The sequence below is a fragment of the Neocloeon triangulifer genome, unplaced genomic scaffold (genome assembly GCF_031216515.1).
Source record: "Neocloeon triangulifer isolate White Clay Creek 2 clone unplaced genomic scaffold, ASM3121651v1 ptg000003l, whole genome shotgun sequence".
NCBI classification, from domain to species: Eukaryota; Metazoa; Arthropoda; class Insecta; order Ephemeroptera; family Baetidae; genus Neocloeon; species Neocloeon triangulifer.
The window spans coordinates 9,968,640-9,985,749 of NW_026775546.1; the positions used below are offsets into that span (position 1 = coordinate 9,968,640).

General features: G+C 37.1%; 5 protein-coding genes across 16 annotated transcripts in view; 1 reads left to right on the forward strand and 4 right to left on the reverse strand.

The window, feature by feature from the left end:
• The first annotated feature begins 93 nt into the window (after positions 1–93).
• LOC132192545 (ubiquitin-conjugating enzyme E2 W) lies at positions 94–1,460 on the forward strand. Its single transcript, XM_059612546.1, has 6 exons — positions 94–244; positions 549–640; positions 738–840; positions 893–1,048; positions 1,106–1,181; positions 1,237–1,460. The coding sequence occupies exons 1-6, from the start codon at positions 227–229 to the stop codon at positions 1,248–1,250; spliced, it is 459 nt and encodes a 152-aa protein (XP_059468529.1). The 5' UTR covers positions 94–226; the 3' UTR covers positions 1,251–1,460.
• Positions 1,461–1,611: 151 nt separating this feature from the next.
• LOC132192412 (zinc finger CCHC domain-containing protein 7-like) lies at positions 1,612–3,601 on the reverse strand. Its single transcript, XM_059612371.1, has 5 exons — positions 3,494–3,601; positions 2,687–3,213; positions 2,552–2,626; positions 2,182–2,495; positions 1,612–1,981 (listed from the first exon to the last, which is right to left on the reverse strand). Exons 2-5 carry the CDS (start codon positions 3,204–3,206, stop codon positions 1,691–1,693), a joined length of 1,200 nt encoding a protein of 399 aa, XP_059468354.1. The 5' UTR covers positions 3,207–3,213; positions 3,494–3,601; the 3' UTR covers positions 1,612–1,690.
• Positions 3,602–4,021: 420 nt separating this feature from the next.
• Positions 4,022–5,558, reverse strand: LOC132192637 (uncharacterized). Its single transcript, XM_059612688.1, has 5 exons — positions 5,366–5,558; positions 5,111–5,305; positions 4,841–5,041; positions 4,660–4,773; positions 4,022–4,594 (listed from the first exon to the last, which is right to left on the reverse strand). Exons 1-5 carry the CDS (start codon positions 5,451–5,453, stop codon positions 4,380–4,382), a joined length of 813 nt encoding a protein of 270 aa, XP_059468671.1. The 5' UTR covers positions 5,454–5,558; the 3' UTR covers positions 4,022–4,379.
• Positions 5,559–6,325: 767 nt separating this feature from the next.
• LOC132192762 (uncharacterized) lies at positions 6,326–7,833 on the reverse strand. Its single transcript, XM_059612862.1, has 5 exons — positions 7,697–7,833; positions 7,445–7,639; positions 7,175–7,375; positions 7,003–7,092; positions 6,326–6,934 (listed from the first exon to the last, which is right to left on the reverse strand). Exons 1-5 carry the CDS (start codon positions 7,779–7,781, stop codon positions 6,654–6,656), a joined length of 852 nt encoding a protein of 283 aa, XP_059468845.1. The 5' UTR covers positions 7,782–7,833; the 3' UTR covers positions 6,326–6,653.
• Positions 7,834–8,129: 296 nt separating this feature from the next.
• Positions 8,130–17,110, reverse strand: part of LOC132205887 (splicing regulator ARVCF) — a 33,302-nt gene continuing 24,321 nt past the window's right edge. For 7 of the 12 annotated variants that reach the window (XM_059635240.1, XM_059635239.1, XM_059635250.1 and 4 more), the window contains 15 exons: positions 16,873–17,041; positions 16,321–16,498; positions 15,826–16,059; positions 14,426–14,554; positions 14,310–14,369; positions 13,746–13,919; positions 13,417–13,636; positions 13,066–13,359; positions 12,769–13,007; positions 11,963–12,102; positions 11,648–11,900; positions 11,361–11,499; positions 10,961–11,303; positions 10,641–10,730; positions 8,130–9,820 (listed from right to left, as the gene is read on the reverse strand). In XM_059635240.1, the coding sequence (XP_059491223.1) occupies positions 9,605–9,820; positions 10,641–10,730; positions 10,961–11,303; positions 11,361–11,499; positions 11,648–11,900; positions 11,963–12,102; positions 12,769–13,007; positions 13,066–13,359; positions 13,417–13,636; positions 13,746–13,919; positions 14,310–14,369; positions 14,426–14,554; positions 15,826–16,059; positions 16,321–16,498; positions 16,873–17,041 (2,878 nt within the window). In that variant the 3' untranslated portion in view covers positions 8,130–9,604. Of the gene's footprint in view, positions 9,821–10,169; positions 10,218–10,640; positions 10,731–10,960; positions 11,304–11,360; positions 11,500–11,647; positions 11,901–11,962; positions 12,103–12,768; positions 13,008–13,065; positions 13,360–13,416; positions 13,637–13,745; positions 13,920–14,022; positions 14,056–14,309; positions 14,370–14,425; positions 14,555–15,825; positions 16,060–16,320; positions 16,499–16,872; positions 17,042–17,110 lie in introns of all 12 variants that reach the window. The other 5 variants (XM_059635251.1, XM_059635242.1, XM_059635247.1 and 2 more) reach the window with 4 other exon arrangements.

Genomic DNA, 17,110 nt, shown 5'->3' on the forward strand with positions numbered 1-17,110 from the left:
TGCGGCTGTGTTATATTATGTGCCCGCCGAGCCGACGCCGCAGCCAATCAACGCTCGCCGTTTCTTGTCTCCGCTATCTTCTTTCCTCACCGCACCAGGCGCACCACGCCCCCTTACTGCCTTCGTACAAATGGGGAAATAAATTCATCCAGCTTTTGTAAACATGTCGATTTTCACCGACGGATTATAATTTAATACATATTGCTATTATTAAACCTTTATAGTTATGGCTTCTCCGTCTCAGGTAAGTTCAGATGTTTAAATCAACGAGAATATTTCAATCTGAACAAAAGACCTTGAGATTTTAGAGCCATGCACAAAAATTATTTTAGAAATCAATTTTCTCATTTAAGTATTTATGCAAAGTAATTTCTCCTTAAGATTTTGCTTGCCTCTGTTTGCTGACATTCATACAATTTATCAAAATCTATAAACAAAATTGAATAAAATTTCTTAACTTTTGGACCCAAAATAAAATTGTGTATTATGTATTATTTAATATTTTCACTGCTGAACCATGTTTGAATTATTTTTCCTTTCTTCTGCAGAAAAGACTGCAACGTGAACTGAAGCTGATGCAGTCAGAACCACCACCTGGAATGAAGGTTGACCACGAAGTGGCGATGCAGGACCTTACAAGGTGATTTTTAAGTACCACGATTTCAATAAAAAATTTTATCAATCTAACAATAAATTTTACATCATTGAATTGATCTGTATGTCTTTTATGACCCTAGGTGGATAATAAATGTTGAAGGGGCGGCTGGAACGTTGTACGAAGGCGAGCACTTCCAGCTGCAATTTAAATTCGGCACACGTTACCCCTTTGATTCTCCTCAAGTAATAATCTTGTTGTTTCCTTAACAACTTCTCATTAATTTGTCTTTTTCAGGTCATGTTTACGGGTCCAAATATACCAATACACCCACATGTGTACAGCAATGGACACATCTGCTTGTCAATCTTGACCGAAGACTGGTCCCCGGCACTGTCCGTGCAGGCTGTGTGTCTTTCTATTGTGTCCATGCTCAGTAGTTGCAAAGAAAAGGTTTGATATCTTCATTTTTTAATTGTTTTGAATTTTGAATTACATTTTTGATTGCAGAAGAGGCCTCAGGATAACACATTCTATATCAAGACCTGTCATAAGAATCCAAAAAAGACCAAATGGTGGTACCACGGTAATATCATTTCAGTTATTTTAATTTCAAACCAACTAAGTAAATCTTCTTGCAGATGACAAGGTCTGATCCGCGTTGCAGATCCATTCAGTGAAAAAATAGCTTTAAAAATCTGTCACCTCTACACGTTAACCTCTTGGCCAATACGGCAAGAGTTGGCACGCATGAAACACTAAAAAGAATTTTAACTGTGAATTTCCAATGAAAAACTGATCTCTCACTTGTCTCATATTATATAATAATGTAAAAATGTAATAAACAACACTATTTATCACTAAACACCGCCTTCAACTAATTATTTCCAAATAAAATCAATGAAGAATTAATTAAGGCGTTTTAAATTAATCATTTAGTCAGAATGCAAGGAACAAAATTTATACCTGACTATTGTAAATTTGTTTTTACCAAATGCTGTAAAAATCAAGCAAGGTTCGTTTTAACGAAAAAATCATTTATTTCTTATCCTCGAGCATGAACACTGCACATTGGTTCCTGCCAAAGCAGTTAAATTAACTCATTAAATCCCTTTTAAATCGCTTGAGTGCTTTTGAACCTTTGTACAAATCCCCCCAGGCTTCCTTGATCTGATTTTTTGGAGTTTTCTCCTTCCTCCCAAAATCATTCAAGCCGAGGGATGATGAAATGAATGAGTTCCCACAGAAGTTATCTCGAGATTTGGGACAATGATCAACAGAGTGCCCTCTTTTTGCACAATTGCAACAGAAAAGCTTGTGAGAGGGCTTCAGAGAACTTGTTCCGACTATGGTTGATGGAGCAACAACCTCTCCATTGCCAGAAACCTAAAATTGAAAAAAAAAAATGATTAGTTTTAACAATAAAATAAAGCATATCAAAATTTAACATTATCAAATGAAAACATGAAGATTTGATTTTGGACAGTCTAATCTAACAAAAATTTAACACAAGCCCTGGAATTTTAGCAACGCTAGGCCCAATTAAAATTTAAAATAACTTAAAAAAATTTAAATGTAAAAATTACCGTTGAATAAAATCTCCTCCACAAATCAGGACAAGTCTGAGTTTCATGGCCCTGGCCATTGCACCTGGCGCATCTCAAATTCCACTTCTGATTGCAAAATCGACAGCCTGATACGAACGAGTAAGCCTTATGGCCACACTGCAGACACATGGACCTTGGACAGGTTTCGGAGGTGTGTCCTTCGCTTGCACACATGTGGCACTTGATAGGTTTGATTGGATCGGGGCACTCGAACTTCATGTGACCCCACTGGTGGCAGTTAAAGCAACGAGATTTGACGACAGGCCTCCCCCTGTTCCGTGAGAGTTTGGCCACTGAAATTTTTAATTGTAAGCAAAAATTGAGAAGTAAAATTTTTCGATTATTTTACCTCTTCCTCGTTGTATTCTGCCATGCCTCTCGGCCCTCTCAGCAGCTTTTCGAATGTCTCTGGCTGTTATTAAGACTAGAAAGCAAGACTTAATCAGTGATTCAAATTGTTATAACAAAAATTCAGTCAATATACCTGGTGGCTCTTCTTTTTCTGGAAATTTGAATGCCTCGGAGCTTGAGGAACTTCCTACTTCAGCCTCAAAATATCGAGTCCATTTAGGTTTGGGTTGGACGCTAGCTTGACTTGCCAGGGCTTTCTGCTCCTCCTCCTTGAATTTCTCCAATATGCCAGCCTCTTTTATTTGGTCTATCATCTTTTCCACCAGAATTGGATTTTTATTCTTCTTCCTCTTCTTCCTCTTTTTGTTCTTCGTTTTAGGTTCAGGTGGCTTCTGCTTCTCCTCCTCATGTTCGCTGTCCTCCGGAGTTGCAGGTACCTCGGGAGGAATGTACTTGGTCAGGTTGATGTGTTTGAAGCCGAAAGTGGGTGCGATCGGGATGGACATGAGTGGCACCGCCGAACAAACTGGAAGGGCACCCTTGTCATCCTGCGGCGGCGATTCAGGGGGCGAATCCAAGGTTATGACAGGGACATCAACGTGTCGGGCCGGAACGCCCGACCACAAACAGGCTACCTCGTCATCATCTGCCATATCAGTGCTGCAAAAAGTAAAAAATTCAGCACACAGTAACAACAATGAAGCTTATTTATGTGGAATCAAAAAGATCAAGTATTTATGCTCAAATGAATACATAAACAAAATAGATAAAAAGAAAATGAAAAGAGAAATCGAGGACTTAGATATTAAATTTGTTCCAAAATAAAATTAGTCTTCCAGAGTTTCCAGATCTGATTTAAAATGTTTCATTTAATGAAAATGATTTACAGGAATAGCGGAAAGATTCGATGAATGTGAAAAGTTGAATTGCAATATCTAACCTTCAAATTTTGAAATATTATCATCACAAAACTACAAAAATAAATACAAAACAGCCATGTGCAATCGCCTCCGTGCACAACTCCGTGCACTTTCTGCTCTGCATGAAATGAAAACAAAACACAGATGACGAAGTTGTGCGCCATCTCTGTGCATTTCAACCGAACTAAATATCTGCCGCGAAAGAGAATAATTTTCCTGCTTTTGCGTTGGACACGTGGACAAGTTGCTCTTATAAGTTTAAGTAGTATTTCAGCTGTTGCCGATCATAATATAATAAAAATGGCTAATTTAACGTTGCTATATAATATATATTATATTATGTCACTATAAGCCTACAAGCCACTTCAGATAGGACGTAGCTAATTAAAAAAAAAAGTTGAATATTATTGTTAGTTCTATTCTTTTTTAAACAGGCAAGGTGGCATAATTATTCAAGAAAGTTCTTCAAATTTTGATCAAAAATTCCAAAAATTTGTTTTTATTAACATGGGATTTTTTTATGAAACACTAGACTACCATGTCAACAAAATATTTATTTAATTTTAATTTTTATAAATCGATCTTGCGAAATCTTGTTTGCCTAATTTAGATAACTTACTCAATTTCCATCAATTACAAAGCAAATTGTTACAAGAAATGAGACTACACAATGATTAAAATGTCATCAATATCAATACATTATAATATTAAATTTGATAAATACATTATGTGTTATGTGCACTTTGCAAAGCAAAAAATGTGAAGTCTTTTATTATTTTAGTAAATAATTAATGATCTCTGACTTACGACTTACCGTGACTTACTTTTGATTTTTTTACTTTTAATACAGAAGAAACAAATAATAATATGGCTTATATTAATAATATTCTTGATAGCTTGAAATAACTACAATGAAAGTGGATTTTTGTATACCACAGCGCCGTCCACAATGAGATTCCTTTTGTTCCGGTCTTTCTTGCAACAGCAGTAGCACAGCAGAATCAAAAACAAGAGTGCGGCAACGGAAGCTACAGCAGCTATGACTATTATCATCAATTCCTGGCTACCACCATTATTTATTTTGTCGTCGGTGTTGATCGTTGAATTGTTGGTTGTCGTTTCTTTAATAATTTTATTTTTCATTAATATTTTAACTTTAGAAAAAAGTACTACTTTTAAAACCCACCTGCTCCTGTGCTTTTTATATTTAGATGGTTTGGATCAGATGAATTACTGGACAAAGTTTCTGTTGTTGCAGTAGTTGTTGTTTTCGTGGGAAAGGTGGTTGGGGTGAGTTCATCTAAAGATATATAAATAATTTTAACTTGTTCTACGATATTATAATTCAATATTGTGAAGAAACTAACCACAACTAGAGGGTGACCCGACTTCAGTTTTAATTTTAAAATCGCCTGTCGCTGCATCACAATCTTTCAATATCTTTATTTTGTTGTCACTTTTGCATGTGCATTTCAAATCTCCTTCATTATTTTTGTAATGCCTTTTAACGTCTTTGCAATTATGGAAAAGATTTGTTTTAATGACGCAATCAATATTTTTGCAAGAATCTGAAAATATATTGAAAAATTAATTACTGTAATGGAATTGTACAAATGTTTTTGATTCCTAAAACTTACGGCACTCAAATTTAGTTCCATCCGATTTTGCCGTCGTGTACCACTGTCCATCATCGTTGCAAATCAAAGAACTGCTTTTACCATGACATTTTGGATTTGTGCAAGTGCAACTCTCCGATTCACCAGGCTCATAAGACTCTCCTCCATTTATCAAACGGCATTCGGAATTCTCATTGGCTGATTTTGAAGTGCAATCTACTCAAAATTAATGTTGTTTTAATACAACCATGGTTGTCAAAAAATAAATGTACTCACTTGCGCCTGCCGCGGGTTGAACAAAAAATAATTCATTGACGAGAAACAACAAAAGAAACAGCGCATGATGCGCTCGTCTTTTATTCATCGCTATTAATTAGTTCGTCTTGCTGTTTGATCTACGTCCATAATTAAAATATTTATAAAAGCAAGCAGCCCTACTAAAATAGGTCCTTGTCGCAATGTATGATAAGTACAAGGAAAAGTATGGCATAAAGCCATACACACTCAACCATATACCATATATCAGTGAATCTACTTCCTTGGCTTGACGTGATAAAATATTTTTATATATAAGATTTCCGATAGATCATGTGAGATTTATTATCATTTTAATTTCTTACGCTGGAGACACCCCAGTAACAAAAAATTTTTACTTTGATGCTTTGACGATAGAATTTAAAAATTTTTAACCTCACTTTTACTAAAACATTTTTAACCCTTGGAAAAGTAAATGTTAAATTAAATACTTCACTTGAAAAAAATACATAGTTAAAGACCATACAGACCACGGATGTGGTGCGCTATGTAGTTGATATATATTATGATAGCAATTGAAAATAGCAGCTGCAACGTGCAAATAAATTTATATTTTTATCATGTTATTGAGGATTTGATTTTCTTGTTATATACTTTGGGGTTTTACAGATTTTATTAAAGCATTAAATATTCGAGTATTTAAAGAATATAATTTACAACCTCTTACTTGATTTAAAGTAATTTCAAGAGGGCAATGTGCACATTTTGGGTAATTTGATACTATTAATTTTTTTACATGTACCTGTACTATAGCGGTTAAATGAATAAAATTAAATTCATGGTTTTCATCAAGAATCCAACTTTTAATATTCACTCGTGTTTGAGTTTATAAATATAAATAAATCAAAATAAATTAGAAGTATTTCTATTTATTAATAAATAATTAAAATGATAAAAAATTTGAAAAAACAATTTGGAGGCATTGATTGAAGTATCAATTTTTTATAATACAGTATTTTACTCATTATTGTTTCACCAAATAAAAAATATTAAATTCACACACTTACAATTTATAATTTGCTTCGTCACTTTTTTAAGATTATGAGATATTATTTTTATATCTAGCAATAAGTTATTTTTATTGCAACGGGTTTTTAATGTAGTTTTTATTAATTAATTTTTTTCAGCTATACAAACTGACGCACACTAAAAACCCACAGAGAAAAAGCTGAGAAAAAAAATTTAAATTCTCAATTTTAACGCTTTTCTTGTTGACATTCTTCTACAGAATAATGACACAATAAATTAATTAGTTAACAATTAATACATATGGATCAGAGTTATTTATGAACTGAACTGCAAGGTCAGTGGAGATTTTTGTGTTCATCTGATTCATTTCTTTTTTAAACCGCTCAAGTAAATAGCTCAGGATGGTTAAAAGTATTAATATTACGGCGACGCAGATGTAAACCAGAACGATCATGATATTCATGTGCAAGTCCAGGAAATGAATTATTTTATCCAAACCATTTTCCATATTATCGGGAATGCTCTCCTTTATGTCAATGAACACATCTCTTCTTGATTCATCTTGGAATTTGATTTTTAGAAACAATTAAAACTTTAAACATTCGCATATTATAACATGCAAAACCCACCTGCTCTCGTGTTTTCCATTTTTGGATCAGATGAATTACTGGACAAAGTTTCTGTTGTTGCAGTAGTTGTTGTGGTTGGGGTGGGTTCATCTAAAGAAATATAAATAATTTTAAATTTTAACCTATTCTACGATATTATATTCAATATTGTGCATATTTTGAAGAACTTAACCACAACTAGAGGGTGTTCCGACTTCATTTTTAATTTTAAAATCGCCTGTCGCTGCATCGCAATTTGTCAATATCTTTATTTTATTGTCACTTTTGCATGTGCATTTCAAATATCCTTCATTATTTTTGTAATGCCTTTTAACGTCTATGCAATTATGGAAAAGATTTGTTTTAATGACGCAATCAATATTTTTGCAAGAATCTGAAAATATATTAAAAAATTAATTATTGTGATAGAATTATACAAATATTTTTGATTCCTAAAACTTACGGCACTCAAATTTAGTTCCATCCGATTTTGCCGTAAAGTACCACTGTCCATCATCGTTGCAAATCAAAGAACTGCTTTTACCATGACATTTAGGATTTGTGCAAGTGCAACTCTCCGATTCACCAGGCTCATAAGACTCTCCTCCATTTATTAAACGGCATTCGGAATTCTCATTGGCTGATTTTGAAGTGCAATCTAGTCAAGTTAATTTTTTTTTCATCCTGGTGAGCAAAAAATAAATAATGTACTCACTTGCACCTGCTGTGATCTGAGGGAAAATTCCTTTTAAGAGAAACAACAAAAATAACAGCAAATGACGCGCTTTTCTTTTATGCATGGCTTAAATAAGAGCAGTGCTGTTATTTTTGAAATAGCTTCAGAAAGTGAAATGCTTTTAATCAATCGACTTTGCTTCCTGAGTTTAATCTGATATATTACAACTGATAATGACATCCGTGATATTTATGGAATGGAATTCCCTTAGATAAATAAAAGATTTAACAAAGTTTTTATCCAAATTATTCGTTGTGCAGTTTCCTTATTTTAGCTCGAGTAAAATAAAACACATTTCTAAAACTCGACCTTTTTTTAAAGTTATCTTGATAAAACTTTTCAATAACTTATGGACAGAAGGGGTTAAAACCATAGTAATATGATCTTTTCAAATGAACCGAGAATATGTGCTAAAATTGTTTCTTTTTTATTTTACAAATTACATGATGAAATGACAGTTATCTGAATAAGTAATTTTATTTAAATAAATCAGAGTTGGTTGATTTTTAATATATAATATATTCATATAATCATTTCATATTTCCATGTATATGCAGCGTTTTGGTTGAGGACAAATTTAATTGTTTAATAACATTGCAAGCACTGATGATAATAATATTAGCTCAAATTTTGTCGTTTATGTTTGCAATATAAAAATTCTAGTTATAATAAGAGAATCCGTGTGCTCATTAAGTTTTCGCGACCAATGTCCAGCAACATACATGGATCCAATTTAATTTTTTTCATACAAACAGGTCAAGAAGTACAAAAATTTCAAGCGAAAAATTTGCACACAAAATCCCCGATTTTTCTCTAATTTTTATGGGTGTACATAAAAATGAAATATCACATTCATCCCGCAATAAATAAAAGTCCATTAAAGAAACTTCATCTCCAAAATAAAATATATATCATCATATATATTTGAAACAGATAAACAAAATTTATCTGAAAAGAAAGAAAATATAGTTGAGAGATGTATACTGTTAAAAAATAATGAGATTTGCCAAAGCATTGTAAAAATCCTGGCCACGTAATGTCAACAAAATAAAATTTTGTTCGAAACCTCAATACACAATTAATTAAGCTGCAGCAGACGGTCAATCCCATCAGTTACACAGACATACAGTTATGAAATAATTTCATTTATTAGTCAGTGGAATGCATTTCCCTTTCCTTAGCTCAAGCCAAATCAATGTGATCCTTTTGCTCGATTATTATTTTTCTTTCAATTAATCAACACCGATAAACAACATACGCAAATTTTTTTGACCATTTTGTTCTGCGTGTGTGGTTTGCTTTGATAACATGAATATTACAATCAACCAAGCTGATGAAACAGCTGCTCTAAACATTCTTAAAAAATCCTGAGATATTTTTCAAAAAATGCTGTCGGTTGTTGCTGTTTAAAAATCCCAGAAATTAGCTACAGTTATGAATTTACTTAATTAACCTGTCCTAGGTTGGCAGTTTGATCAGTGTGAGTGTGTTTGTCTGTCTGTTTGCTGTGGCTGAGCATCAATCATTAGGATTTTTATTCCGACCTACAAGTCTCAAGCTGCGTTTGCCTCTTTTCAAGTTAATTAATGCAGTCTATGTACAAAAGTTCAGCTGCCTGTATTTTCTTTTTTACAAATCAAAACAACTGCTCGCAGTGGTCACTGGGAATTTCATTTAATATATATATCTTGATTTTTATTTGAAATTGCCATTTTCTGGTGACAACCGCGAGCAAATAGACCGAGGAGGACACTATTTCCACTTGCTTATTAATTTCTCTTGTACAAATCAATCGGGGAATCACTTGGCAACGAAGTGTATAATTAAGTATTCTTGTGTAAAGTAAACTGTTTTTGTTCGAACGTCCGGCACCAGGCTTTTTCAAATTCACACCCAAGAGTCTCCGCCGGCGTTTTCGGGGTCCATTGCTGCAGGGGCGCCATTGCCTGTGGGCTTGGGCGCCGCTGGGGGCTGCTCCTCGTAGCCCCACATGTCCCCAGGGCCTGGGGCGAGCTGCTCGTCAGGGTATTGCTGCTGCTCGTACTGCCGGTTTTTCTTCTTCTCCCGATTCACTTGCGCGTACAACGGCTCGCCTGGTTTGGCCTGAAAACGAGCATTCAAGATAACTCAAAATTGGAATTTAGAACGGCCGTCGACACATTTACAAAGCAGTGAGAAAATCTTAGCCGATTCTTAAAATTGCTGCAAATATTTAAAGCAAGAAAGAAATAAGGAAAGCTGATTTAAATTCAGAAATGTTGCAGAGCTCGTGCAAAAATAATAAGTTGCTATTGAAAAATGTGAGAAGATCAGAGACAAAAGCCAAAATAAACCCCAAGGGACGTCAGACAATAACTGCAGACAGAAATGTTAAATTTGCCAACAACATCGATTCACCATAAACACCGAAAAAGAACGTGAAAAATAATATAAATGACGGTTTCAAACCCACCAGCAGTGAAGTGAGACAAGCAGGGACAGGTTAGCTGCGTTGAACAGGCTGATGGCATAATATCTTTGATTAATAATGGTCCCGAAAGAAATCAATGTTTTAGCAAAAAGAGTATGATTATTTTTCTAGAGTATTTTGTTTTGGTTTGCCAATATTATTTTAGAAATTTGCATTGGCTTATGTAAATGTACTCTAGAGCATTTTTGAAAACTGCGATGAACAAATTGAAAAATGAGAGGTGCGATGTGAATTGAGAGTCGGATCAAAAGGTGTTGAAACGTTAAAGAAGTTTTTCATGAACACATGCCTGCAAAATGAACTTTTGATTGCAATCATCATGAGCAGGGAGTGTCTTTGGAAAATTCCAGTGCTTCAGAGACCATGCAAACTCCGATTAAAGGTATAGAGCAAACTGTTTTTTTGTCTTATTTTAAATTTTGTGTTAATATTGTTCCCGAACAGGACACTTACAGGAGGGGGGTAGATGCGGACACCTCCAGGTGGAGGGGCGTGAGTACCACCCTCTGGGTAGGACATGTCGGCCATGGGGATCTCGTCACCCTGTGAATTGCAGGTTGGGGTGTCAAATGAGTGAATGGGGTGCTACAAAGTTTCGAGATTTTACCAAAAGCGTGTTAAATTTTTGTAATATTCAAAAATTAATACATATCCCCTTCGGTAAAAAATAATAATCCTCAAAAATGAAAAATTCTGATCTTCGTATGTTTGTGATAAAATTATAATTCTATATCTAATTAGTGATACTTGGTCAAAATGCATTAGCAACTGACCCTTTGGTAGTTTGAAGGTCCAGGACTGCGGCTGTTGGCCGTCGGCCGCTGCATGGTGCGGTCTTCGTAGCGAGTGCCTCCCTGGCTGGCCATTGGCCTGTTGAGAGTGTTGTTGGCATTGTTGGGCGAGTTGGGGCCGCCAGCTGCATTTCGAGCGGCCACCGTCTTGGTCACAAAGTCCTGCTCTTTGCAGCCGTGCTTCTTGTACACCTCCCGCAGCTCCTGGTGCTGCCACATGGTGAACAGCACCTGGCTGGCAAACTTGAGCACCCTTGGCGTGTACCTTTGCCGTTGCTTTGTCACAGTCATCAGACGCTCCACCCCGCCAGCTTCGAGGAGAGACCTGAAGGAAGAATTTTTGTTCCAAAATCGATTCCGACAATAAGATTTTAAAACAAACCTGGAAAACTCTGCGTTCTTTTTTATAACTTCATTCAGAGTGGCTAAGACGGCTGCTATCGTGTCATCGGAGGTTCCTTGATCATGTTGAGCGTTGCCAGACGGCAATTTTTGAACGAGGTCCCTCATTGCATATTTTCCTGGAAATCAAAGTAAATATTAGATAAAATTAAAAAAAGATAACTTGATAAATTAGCCATTTTTTAGTTTAATTTGAAAGGAAAGTTTGTAAGTAAGAAAAATTAATTCCTTTGTTAATATTGCTCATAATTAAAACATAAAATTTACCAATCAGCTCCTTGTTTCTCTGGTCTATGGCCAAATTTCGGAGGGCGGTGGCCACAGCGCACACCACCCTGTCCACCTCCATTCTAAGCAGCTCGACCAATATGGGCAGACCCTTCTCTTTTCGAACAGCTGCTCTAATTTCAATACTTGGCTGCCAGTAACAAGCGGCCAAGTTTTGAACAGCCCCTGCGGCTGCCTCTAGGGTTTCAGGATTCGAGCAGCTCTGCAGCAGCGATAGATAAAGTTGGACAACCTGAGAAATTACAAAGGCAAGGGTTTTAATTTGTTTCATAATCTGATCAAGAAGGGACAAACCTCAGGCTGCCAAAGAAGCTCCATTCCCTTGACAGGTTCAGTCCGTTGGGTTCGACTAGTGGTGGCCGCTGCTTCTTTTTGCTGCGCCGGCTGAGCTTCCTTCTTTTTCTTGTTGGCACCAAAGCAGCCAAGATTATCACCTGGAAGGCAGGACAATCGACCAATGAGCACTTCTGAGACGAGACGAATTTTTGACAAAATTTTAATTCAAGCGTAAGACATGCTACACAACAAGCAGCGAAAGGGGTTTTCTTTTCCCTAAATCTACTTCTCAGCTAGTGGTCTCTTACCTTGACACAGACTGTATGCTAGGGAACACACAAGGGCTATCAGACACAGAAACTATCACCAATTAGTAAATGGAATAGTTGGTCAAGGGGTCAAAAGACAGTTTGAAAGTCACATGCACACACTAAACCCTCATCTAAACAGGTTTCTCAAGAATTCTGTGTAAAATTTAAGTAGATGGGAACCAACTATTTTTTATCTCTGATAAGTGTTTGTGATATTGTTTTTTTTCCCATAGTGTGGGTTTACCGCGGCGGCCGTGTCTCTTTTGATGTCGGGCGTTTTAGCAGACATCTGCTAGTTGTAAACCCTTTCTTCTCTTTTTTCCAATTTAAATTTTTGTATTGACCGAGAAGAATAAATAATAATAAATAAAAACCCAAACTATTAATACAATTAATTTTAAATGGCTTAGTTATGTTCCAATCTACTTATTACAATTTGTCTTTGCAGTCAATGATTGTTCACACGCTTGAAGTGAAAAAAATAACATTTCCAGCTCAACTTCATCAACTCACCTTTGGGCTGGACGCCAGCCCTGCTCTGCGTCGGCACGGGATGCTTGTCGTAATTGGGGTCTTCCACCTCCTGACACCTGTACGACAAGTTCCGCAAGATGCACACGCAGTTCTCCACACTCTTGTTGCCAATGTTGGACTTGTCGATTGCTGACTTGACCACGTAGAGGAGAGAGTCGACCAGGCCCTCGTTCTCCCGCAGCTTCTTTCGCGCATATTCACCAGCCGAGCTCACATTTCTACACAGATTAGGGTTGTTTTATAAAGACCACCAATAAATTAAGTTTTTATTCAAACCTTAACACGCCCGACGCGTTTCTAAAGACGTTGGACCAGCAGGTTTCTCCCGGAGAGGTTGGGTCCCAGCCAGAGTGAGGAATGATGATGTGATTGACGATCGCAACTAGACCGTCGTCGATGATGTTCCTCTTGAGGTCCTCGCAGGAGGACAAGTTCCAAAGAACGCCAGTCACTAATTCTTTGCATTCAATGTCCGGCGCCTTCCTCAGAAGATTCATCAAGTGAGGGACACCACCAGCATTCTTAATGGCGCGTTTGTTCTCATCGTTTTGACGTCCGTACGACAAATTCCTAAAAATTTAATGTTATTTTTGTCTTCATATAATTGAATATTATATCATTACTAACCTCAGGGCTCCACAAGCATTTCTGTAGACATCCGGACTTTCATTGGCGAGCAGTTTGACAAGTGGAGGAATTCCTCCAAGGGCTCTGGTCTTCTGCTTGTTGGGATCGTCCATGTAGCAGAGGTGCTGCAGATAGGCGGCTGCGTTTGCTTTGATGATGTTGTTCGGGTTGTTCAAGAACCCAATGACCTCCGTCAAGTTTGGATCTCGCCATCTCATGCCTGATTAAATAAACCATTACTTCCAGGTATTGACAAAATTCAACATTAAATTCGTGCATCGAAGTGCGAGTAAACAGAAATTAAAGAAATGAAATTAAAACAAGCAAACCTTTGTGATCATCATCTAGAGACAAGCTATTGAAATTCTGCAAGGGGTACGGGTGGTCGGGCGGCTCGCCCTCGTCCTCGTAATGGGGCACGTCATCGTTTCCACCTCCGTTGCTGCCCCCGTAGGGCGCGTGGCCGTAAGAGGGTGCATAACCGTAAACTATCTTGCTATCGTCTACACGGGCAGGCAAAAAATAATCAAAATAAATTGGGTGCATGCGTGAGCAAGCGACATTTCACAGTGGTACAACATTTTTTGGATTGCTAGCGCGTCTTACCCTCTAGTCCTGAGCCTGTCATGATTTCCAGGCCTGGTTTGCGAGTGAGTGGCAGTAAAATATTGACAAATTGGTACTATAGTTAGTGATTCAAATGCAAAAGCAACAATTTAAATATTATATTCAACTTCAAACTAGCTTGAGATCAAATTAGCAAGTTATTTAGGTGCCACTTGGGTGCAAACTGGTTTTGAATTGTTAATCATGCTAAACTAAGTGGAATCTGGTTTTGAAATTTTGTTTTTTCTTTTATCTCTCCGAGTAAATTAAATTTATTTTGCAATTACCGTGAGGGATTTGTGCAGGGTCTCCAGCGTCATCAATGTTCCAGGGGTGAGTCAAGTGACCTAAATTAAGAATTGCGTTAATTAAAAGTTTTTATTCAAAAAGTTGAGCTAATTACCATATTGTCCGGCAGCACCTCCAGGGGAAGGGGTAATTCTGTAGTGTTCTGGACCCCTGGGGGCCAAGAGGGTGTTGTCCAGCTCATCATAGCCAGAGGGAGGGTACGGAGCTCCTTTCCGTAGGTAATCTGCAAAATTAGAAATTAATTTATTTAAAAAAAATTAAAATTACAGAAGTTTGCTTCATTTTTATTTCGTATTTTGGTCTTAAAAACGAAAGAAAACAATTCATGACAAAATATTGAAAGAATTCAAAAGCAGTTGGACCTCGTGAAAGAAAAAAATAAGGCCAAGATATATTTATTTTTCTATCGCCTACGCAGTCGTATGCTGTTGGCCGTTTGATGCCAAATTCTAAAATTAGTCCATTCAACCAACGCACCGGCTACATGGATTTCAATTGAGGGAATAATTCATGCCGCCGCACAAGTTGTTTTGCGCTTCCGCCAAGCTTTGTGAATGAGTTATTTCTTCAAACAAACCACAAAGACTACACTTTTGCCCAAAAGGTCAAAGGTAAATTATGAAAGTCTGCGCCGGACCAAAATTTTGCTTTCAACGTCACTTGACTAAAAGCTAGTCTGATTTCACCGGAGCTTAATCCAACGATAAAACGTACCGCGGTTGAGTTCAATGTAAATGCTGGACTTGGGCATCGGCGGTCAGCTTCGCAGCTACCGACGGGGGACAAATTTCATATTCCTCGCAGGTGCGAACAACAAAAAGCCACTCATTTTGCCTCGCTCGCAAACTGCTCGCATCTCACAACGGCCTGCTTTTTATTTCGAGAGCGCCACTCGCCGGCTTGAAGCACCGTCTAAACTTAGGCTCCCTCCGTTCAACCCCTCCTCCCATTGAAATGCACGCACACAAGGGAAACAGAGAGACGTTCACCATCCACACACGCGCGCGTCTTGTCAACTTGGCCCGATCCCACTTAACGTCTTTACCCTTCAGCTCGCTAATTTGGCGCCGTTTTCTCCCTCCTTTGCAAAAACTGCCCCGCAAGGAATGTTCTCCAGAGGGGAAAGAAATAAAAATGTAAAACTTATAGGGGCCTCTTTATAAAAGCGACCTTATTTAGAGCAAATTGCTTAAATTTGTCTATTTTAAATATCAGACAATTTACACAAATAATATTTGAATAATTTTCTCCACACCCAGTAAAATCTGAGTAAAATTTAGAAAAAGAGATTATGCAATGAAAGTTTTATTTAAATTTAAGTCCATGCATTCAATTAATTTAATTTAAATAATTAAAATAATAAAATTTGATTAAAAAAGATTCATAGAAAATATCTTCAGTTCTCATTACTCTTTGATCAAATAAACTCTTGAAGAAAGATGCAATTTTCAAAATGAATTAAACATTATCCTTCGAAAAGGTCAAAGTTCATACCGTGGGCAAGAGCTTGCTGCTGAGGCGGCGACTCGCTGCGCTCGCTAGGGCTGGGCGGCGTTGGCGGTCGGTCTCCGTAACCGGCTGCAACTCCCTCGCCGTAGGCAGGGTAGGCCGCCGGCACCGTTCCATAAGCGGCCGCTGCGTTTGTGTAGGGGTAGTCGGGCCGCGTTGGCGGTGGGTAGTGGTCGTAATTTTGGTAGCTTGCATATGTGTCTGGGTACCTCAGACCTCCTGTTCAAAACAAACAGCATCAACTGTTAATATCATCGGAAAAAAATTCACAAATTATTACCTAATTTTTAGAAAACTAAAAACAGTTATCCCAATAAAATATTAAAATGCAACTTTGTTTTGATTAATTTAAATTTAAAACAATAAACTAATTATTACAGGCTCATAATGTTGGTTTTTTTTCTCAATCCATTGATTTCCATTTCATTTTTTTCTTTTTAAATAAATAAAGAAGTTTTAAATTAAGGAATTTGTATTAACCTGGATCTTGTGCCGCATAAGGTTCCTGCCCAGGCAAATGCTCATAGTTGCCAAATGCAGCGGCGGGGTAGGCGCCAGGCGCGGCGCCGGCTCCTGCAGGGTACGAAACATATTCCACGGGCTGGCCGTCGGGTCCGACGTGGTGCACCTCGCGCACCACTTTGGTTACAGTCGTCACCTGTAACAATGGGGACAACAATATCAATTTCAATTTGAAGATAATTAGAATAGTAAATAAAAATTCCAAACCACTTGAACCCTCCGAGGAAGGAATTGCACAAAATTGATCGATGACCAAATCACACTAGAATTTATTTTGTATTCATGAAATTTCTGTAATTATTACAGGAACAACTTAAATTTAATGTAATATTCTTACTTAAGGAAATCACTATAATGTATTAAAAAATTTTATTTTATTTCGTAAGCAAACTTAAGAATTTGATTGGAATTAAATTATATTTATTATAAATTAATGTTTTGCTCGTTAACAAGATTTTGATACTTTTCAAATAAAAATTGAATAATCAAAACGATTGAATGTAATTATACCTGCTGGGTGGTTTGTTGTTTCTGCGTCCGTGAAACAAGGGTTGCCTCCCCACTGTGCACGGAGAGGTGCGACGAGTTGGGGGAGTGGCCATCAGGGTGGCCGTTAGTGCCCGAGTGGAAGGCCACGTCTACTGAGTACGAGCTTGACTGCTGCATTTCTGGCTGACCACTGCAACAAAACCGCAAACCTCGTGAGAAAAAATCGACATGCAACAAACAATACGCCAGTAATAAAGCA

Coding starts and splice junctions, on each gene's coding strand:
- LOC132192762 (XM_059612862.1), bottom strand. CDS start 7,781: ATGCATAAAAGAAAAGCGCGTCATTTGCTGTTATTTTTGTTGTTTCTC. Junction 7,376..7,444: donor TGGAACTAAATTTGAGTGCC/GTAAGTTTTAGG, acceptor ATATATTTTCAG/ATTCTTGCAAAAATATTGAT. Junction 6,935..7,002: donor AATGGAAAACACGAGAGCAG/GTGGGTTTTGCA, acceptor TCAAATTCCAAG/ATGAATCAAGAAGAGATGTG.
- LOC132192545 (XM_059612546.1), top strand. Junction 841..892: donor ACCCCTTTGATTCTCCTCAA/GTAATAATCTTG, acceptor TGTCTTTTTCAG/GTCATGTTTACGGGTCCAAA. Junction 1,049..1,105: donor TCAGTAGTTGCAAAGAAAAG/GTTTGATATCTT, acceptor TTTTGATTGCAG/AAGAGGCCTCAGGATAACAC.
- LOC132192637 (XM_059612688.1), bottom strand. CDS start 5,453: ATGAATAAAAGACGAGCGCATCATGCGCTGTTTCTTTTGTTGTTTCTC. Junction 4,774..4,840: donor CGGGTCACCCTCTAGTTGTG/GTTAGTTTCTTC, acceptor ATATATCTTTAG/ATGAACTCACCCCAACCACC. Junction 4,595..4,659: donor TATAAAAAGCACAGGAGCAG/GTGGGTTTTAAA, acceptor AAATTATTAAAG/AAACGACAACCAACAATTCA.
- LOC132192412 (XM_059612371.1), bottom strand. CDS start 3,206: ATGGCAGATGATGACGAGGTAGCCTGTTTGTGGTCGGGCGTTCCGGCC. Junction 2,627..2,686: donor AGAAAAAGAAGAGCCACCAG/GTATATTGACTG, acceptor CTTGCTTTCTAG/TCTTAATAACAGCCAGAGAC. Junction 2,496..2,551: donor CAGAATACAACGAGGAAGAG/GTAAAATAATCG, acceptor TAAAAATTTCAG/TGGCCAAACTCTCACGGAAC.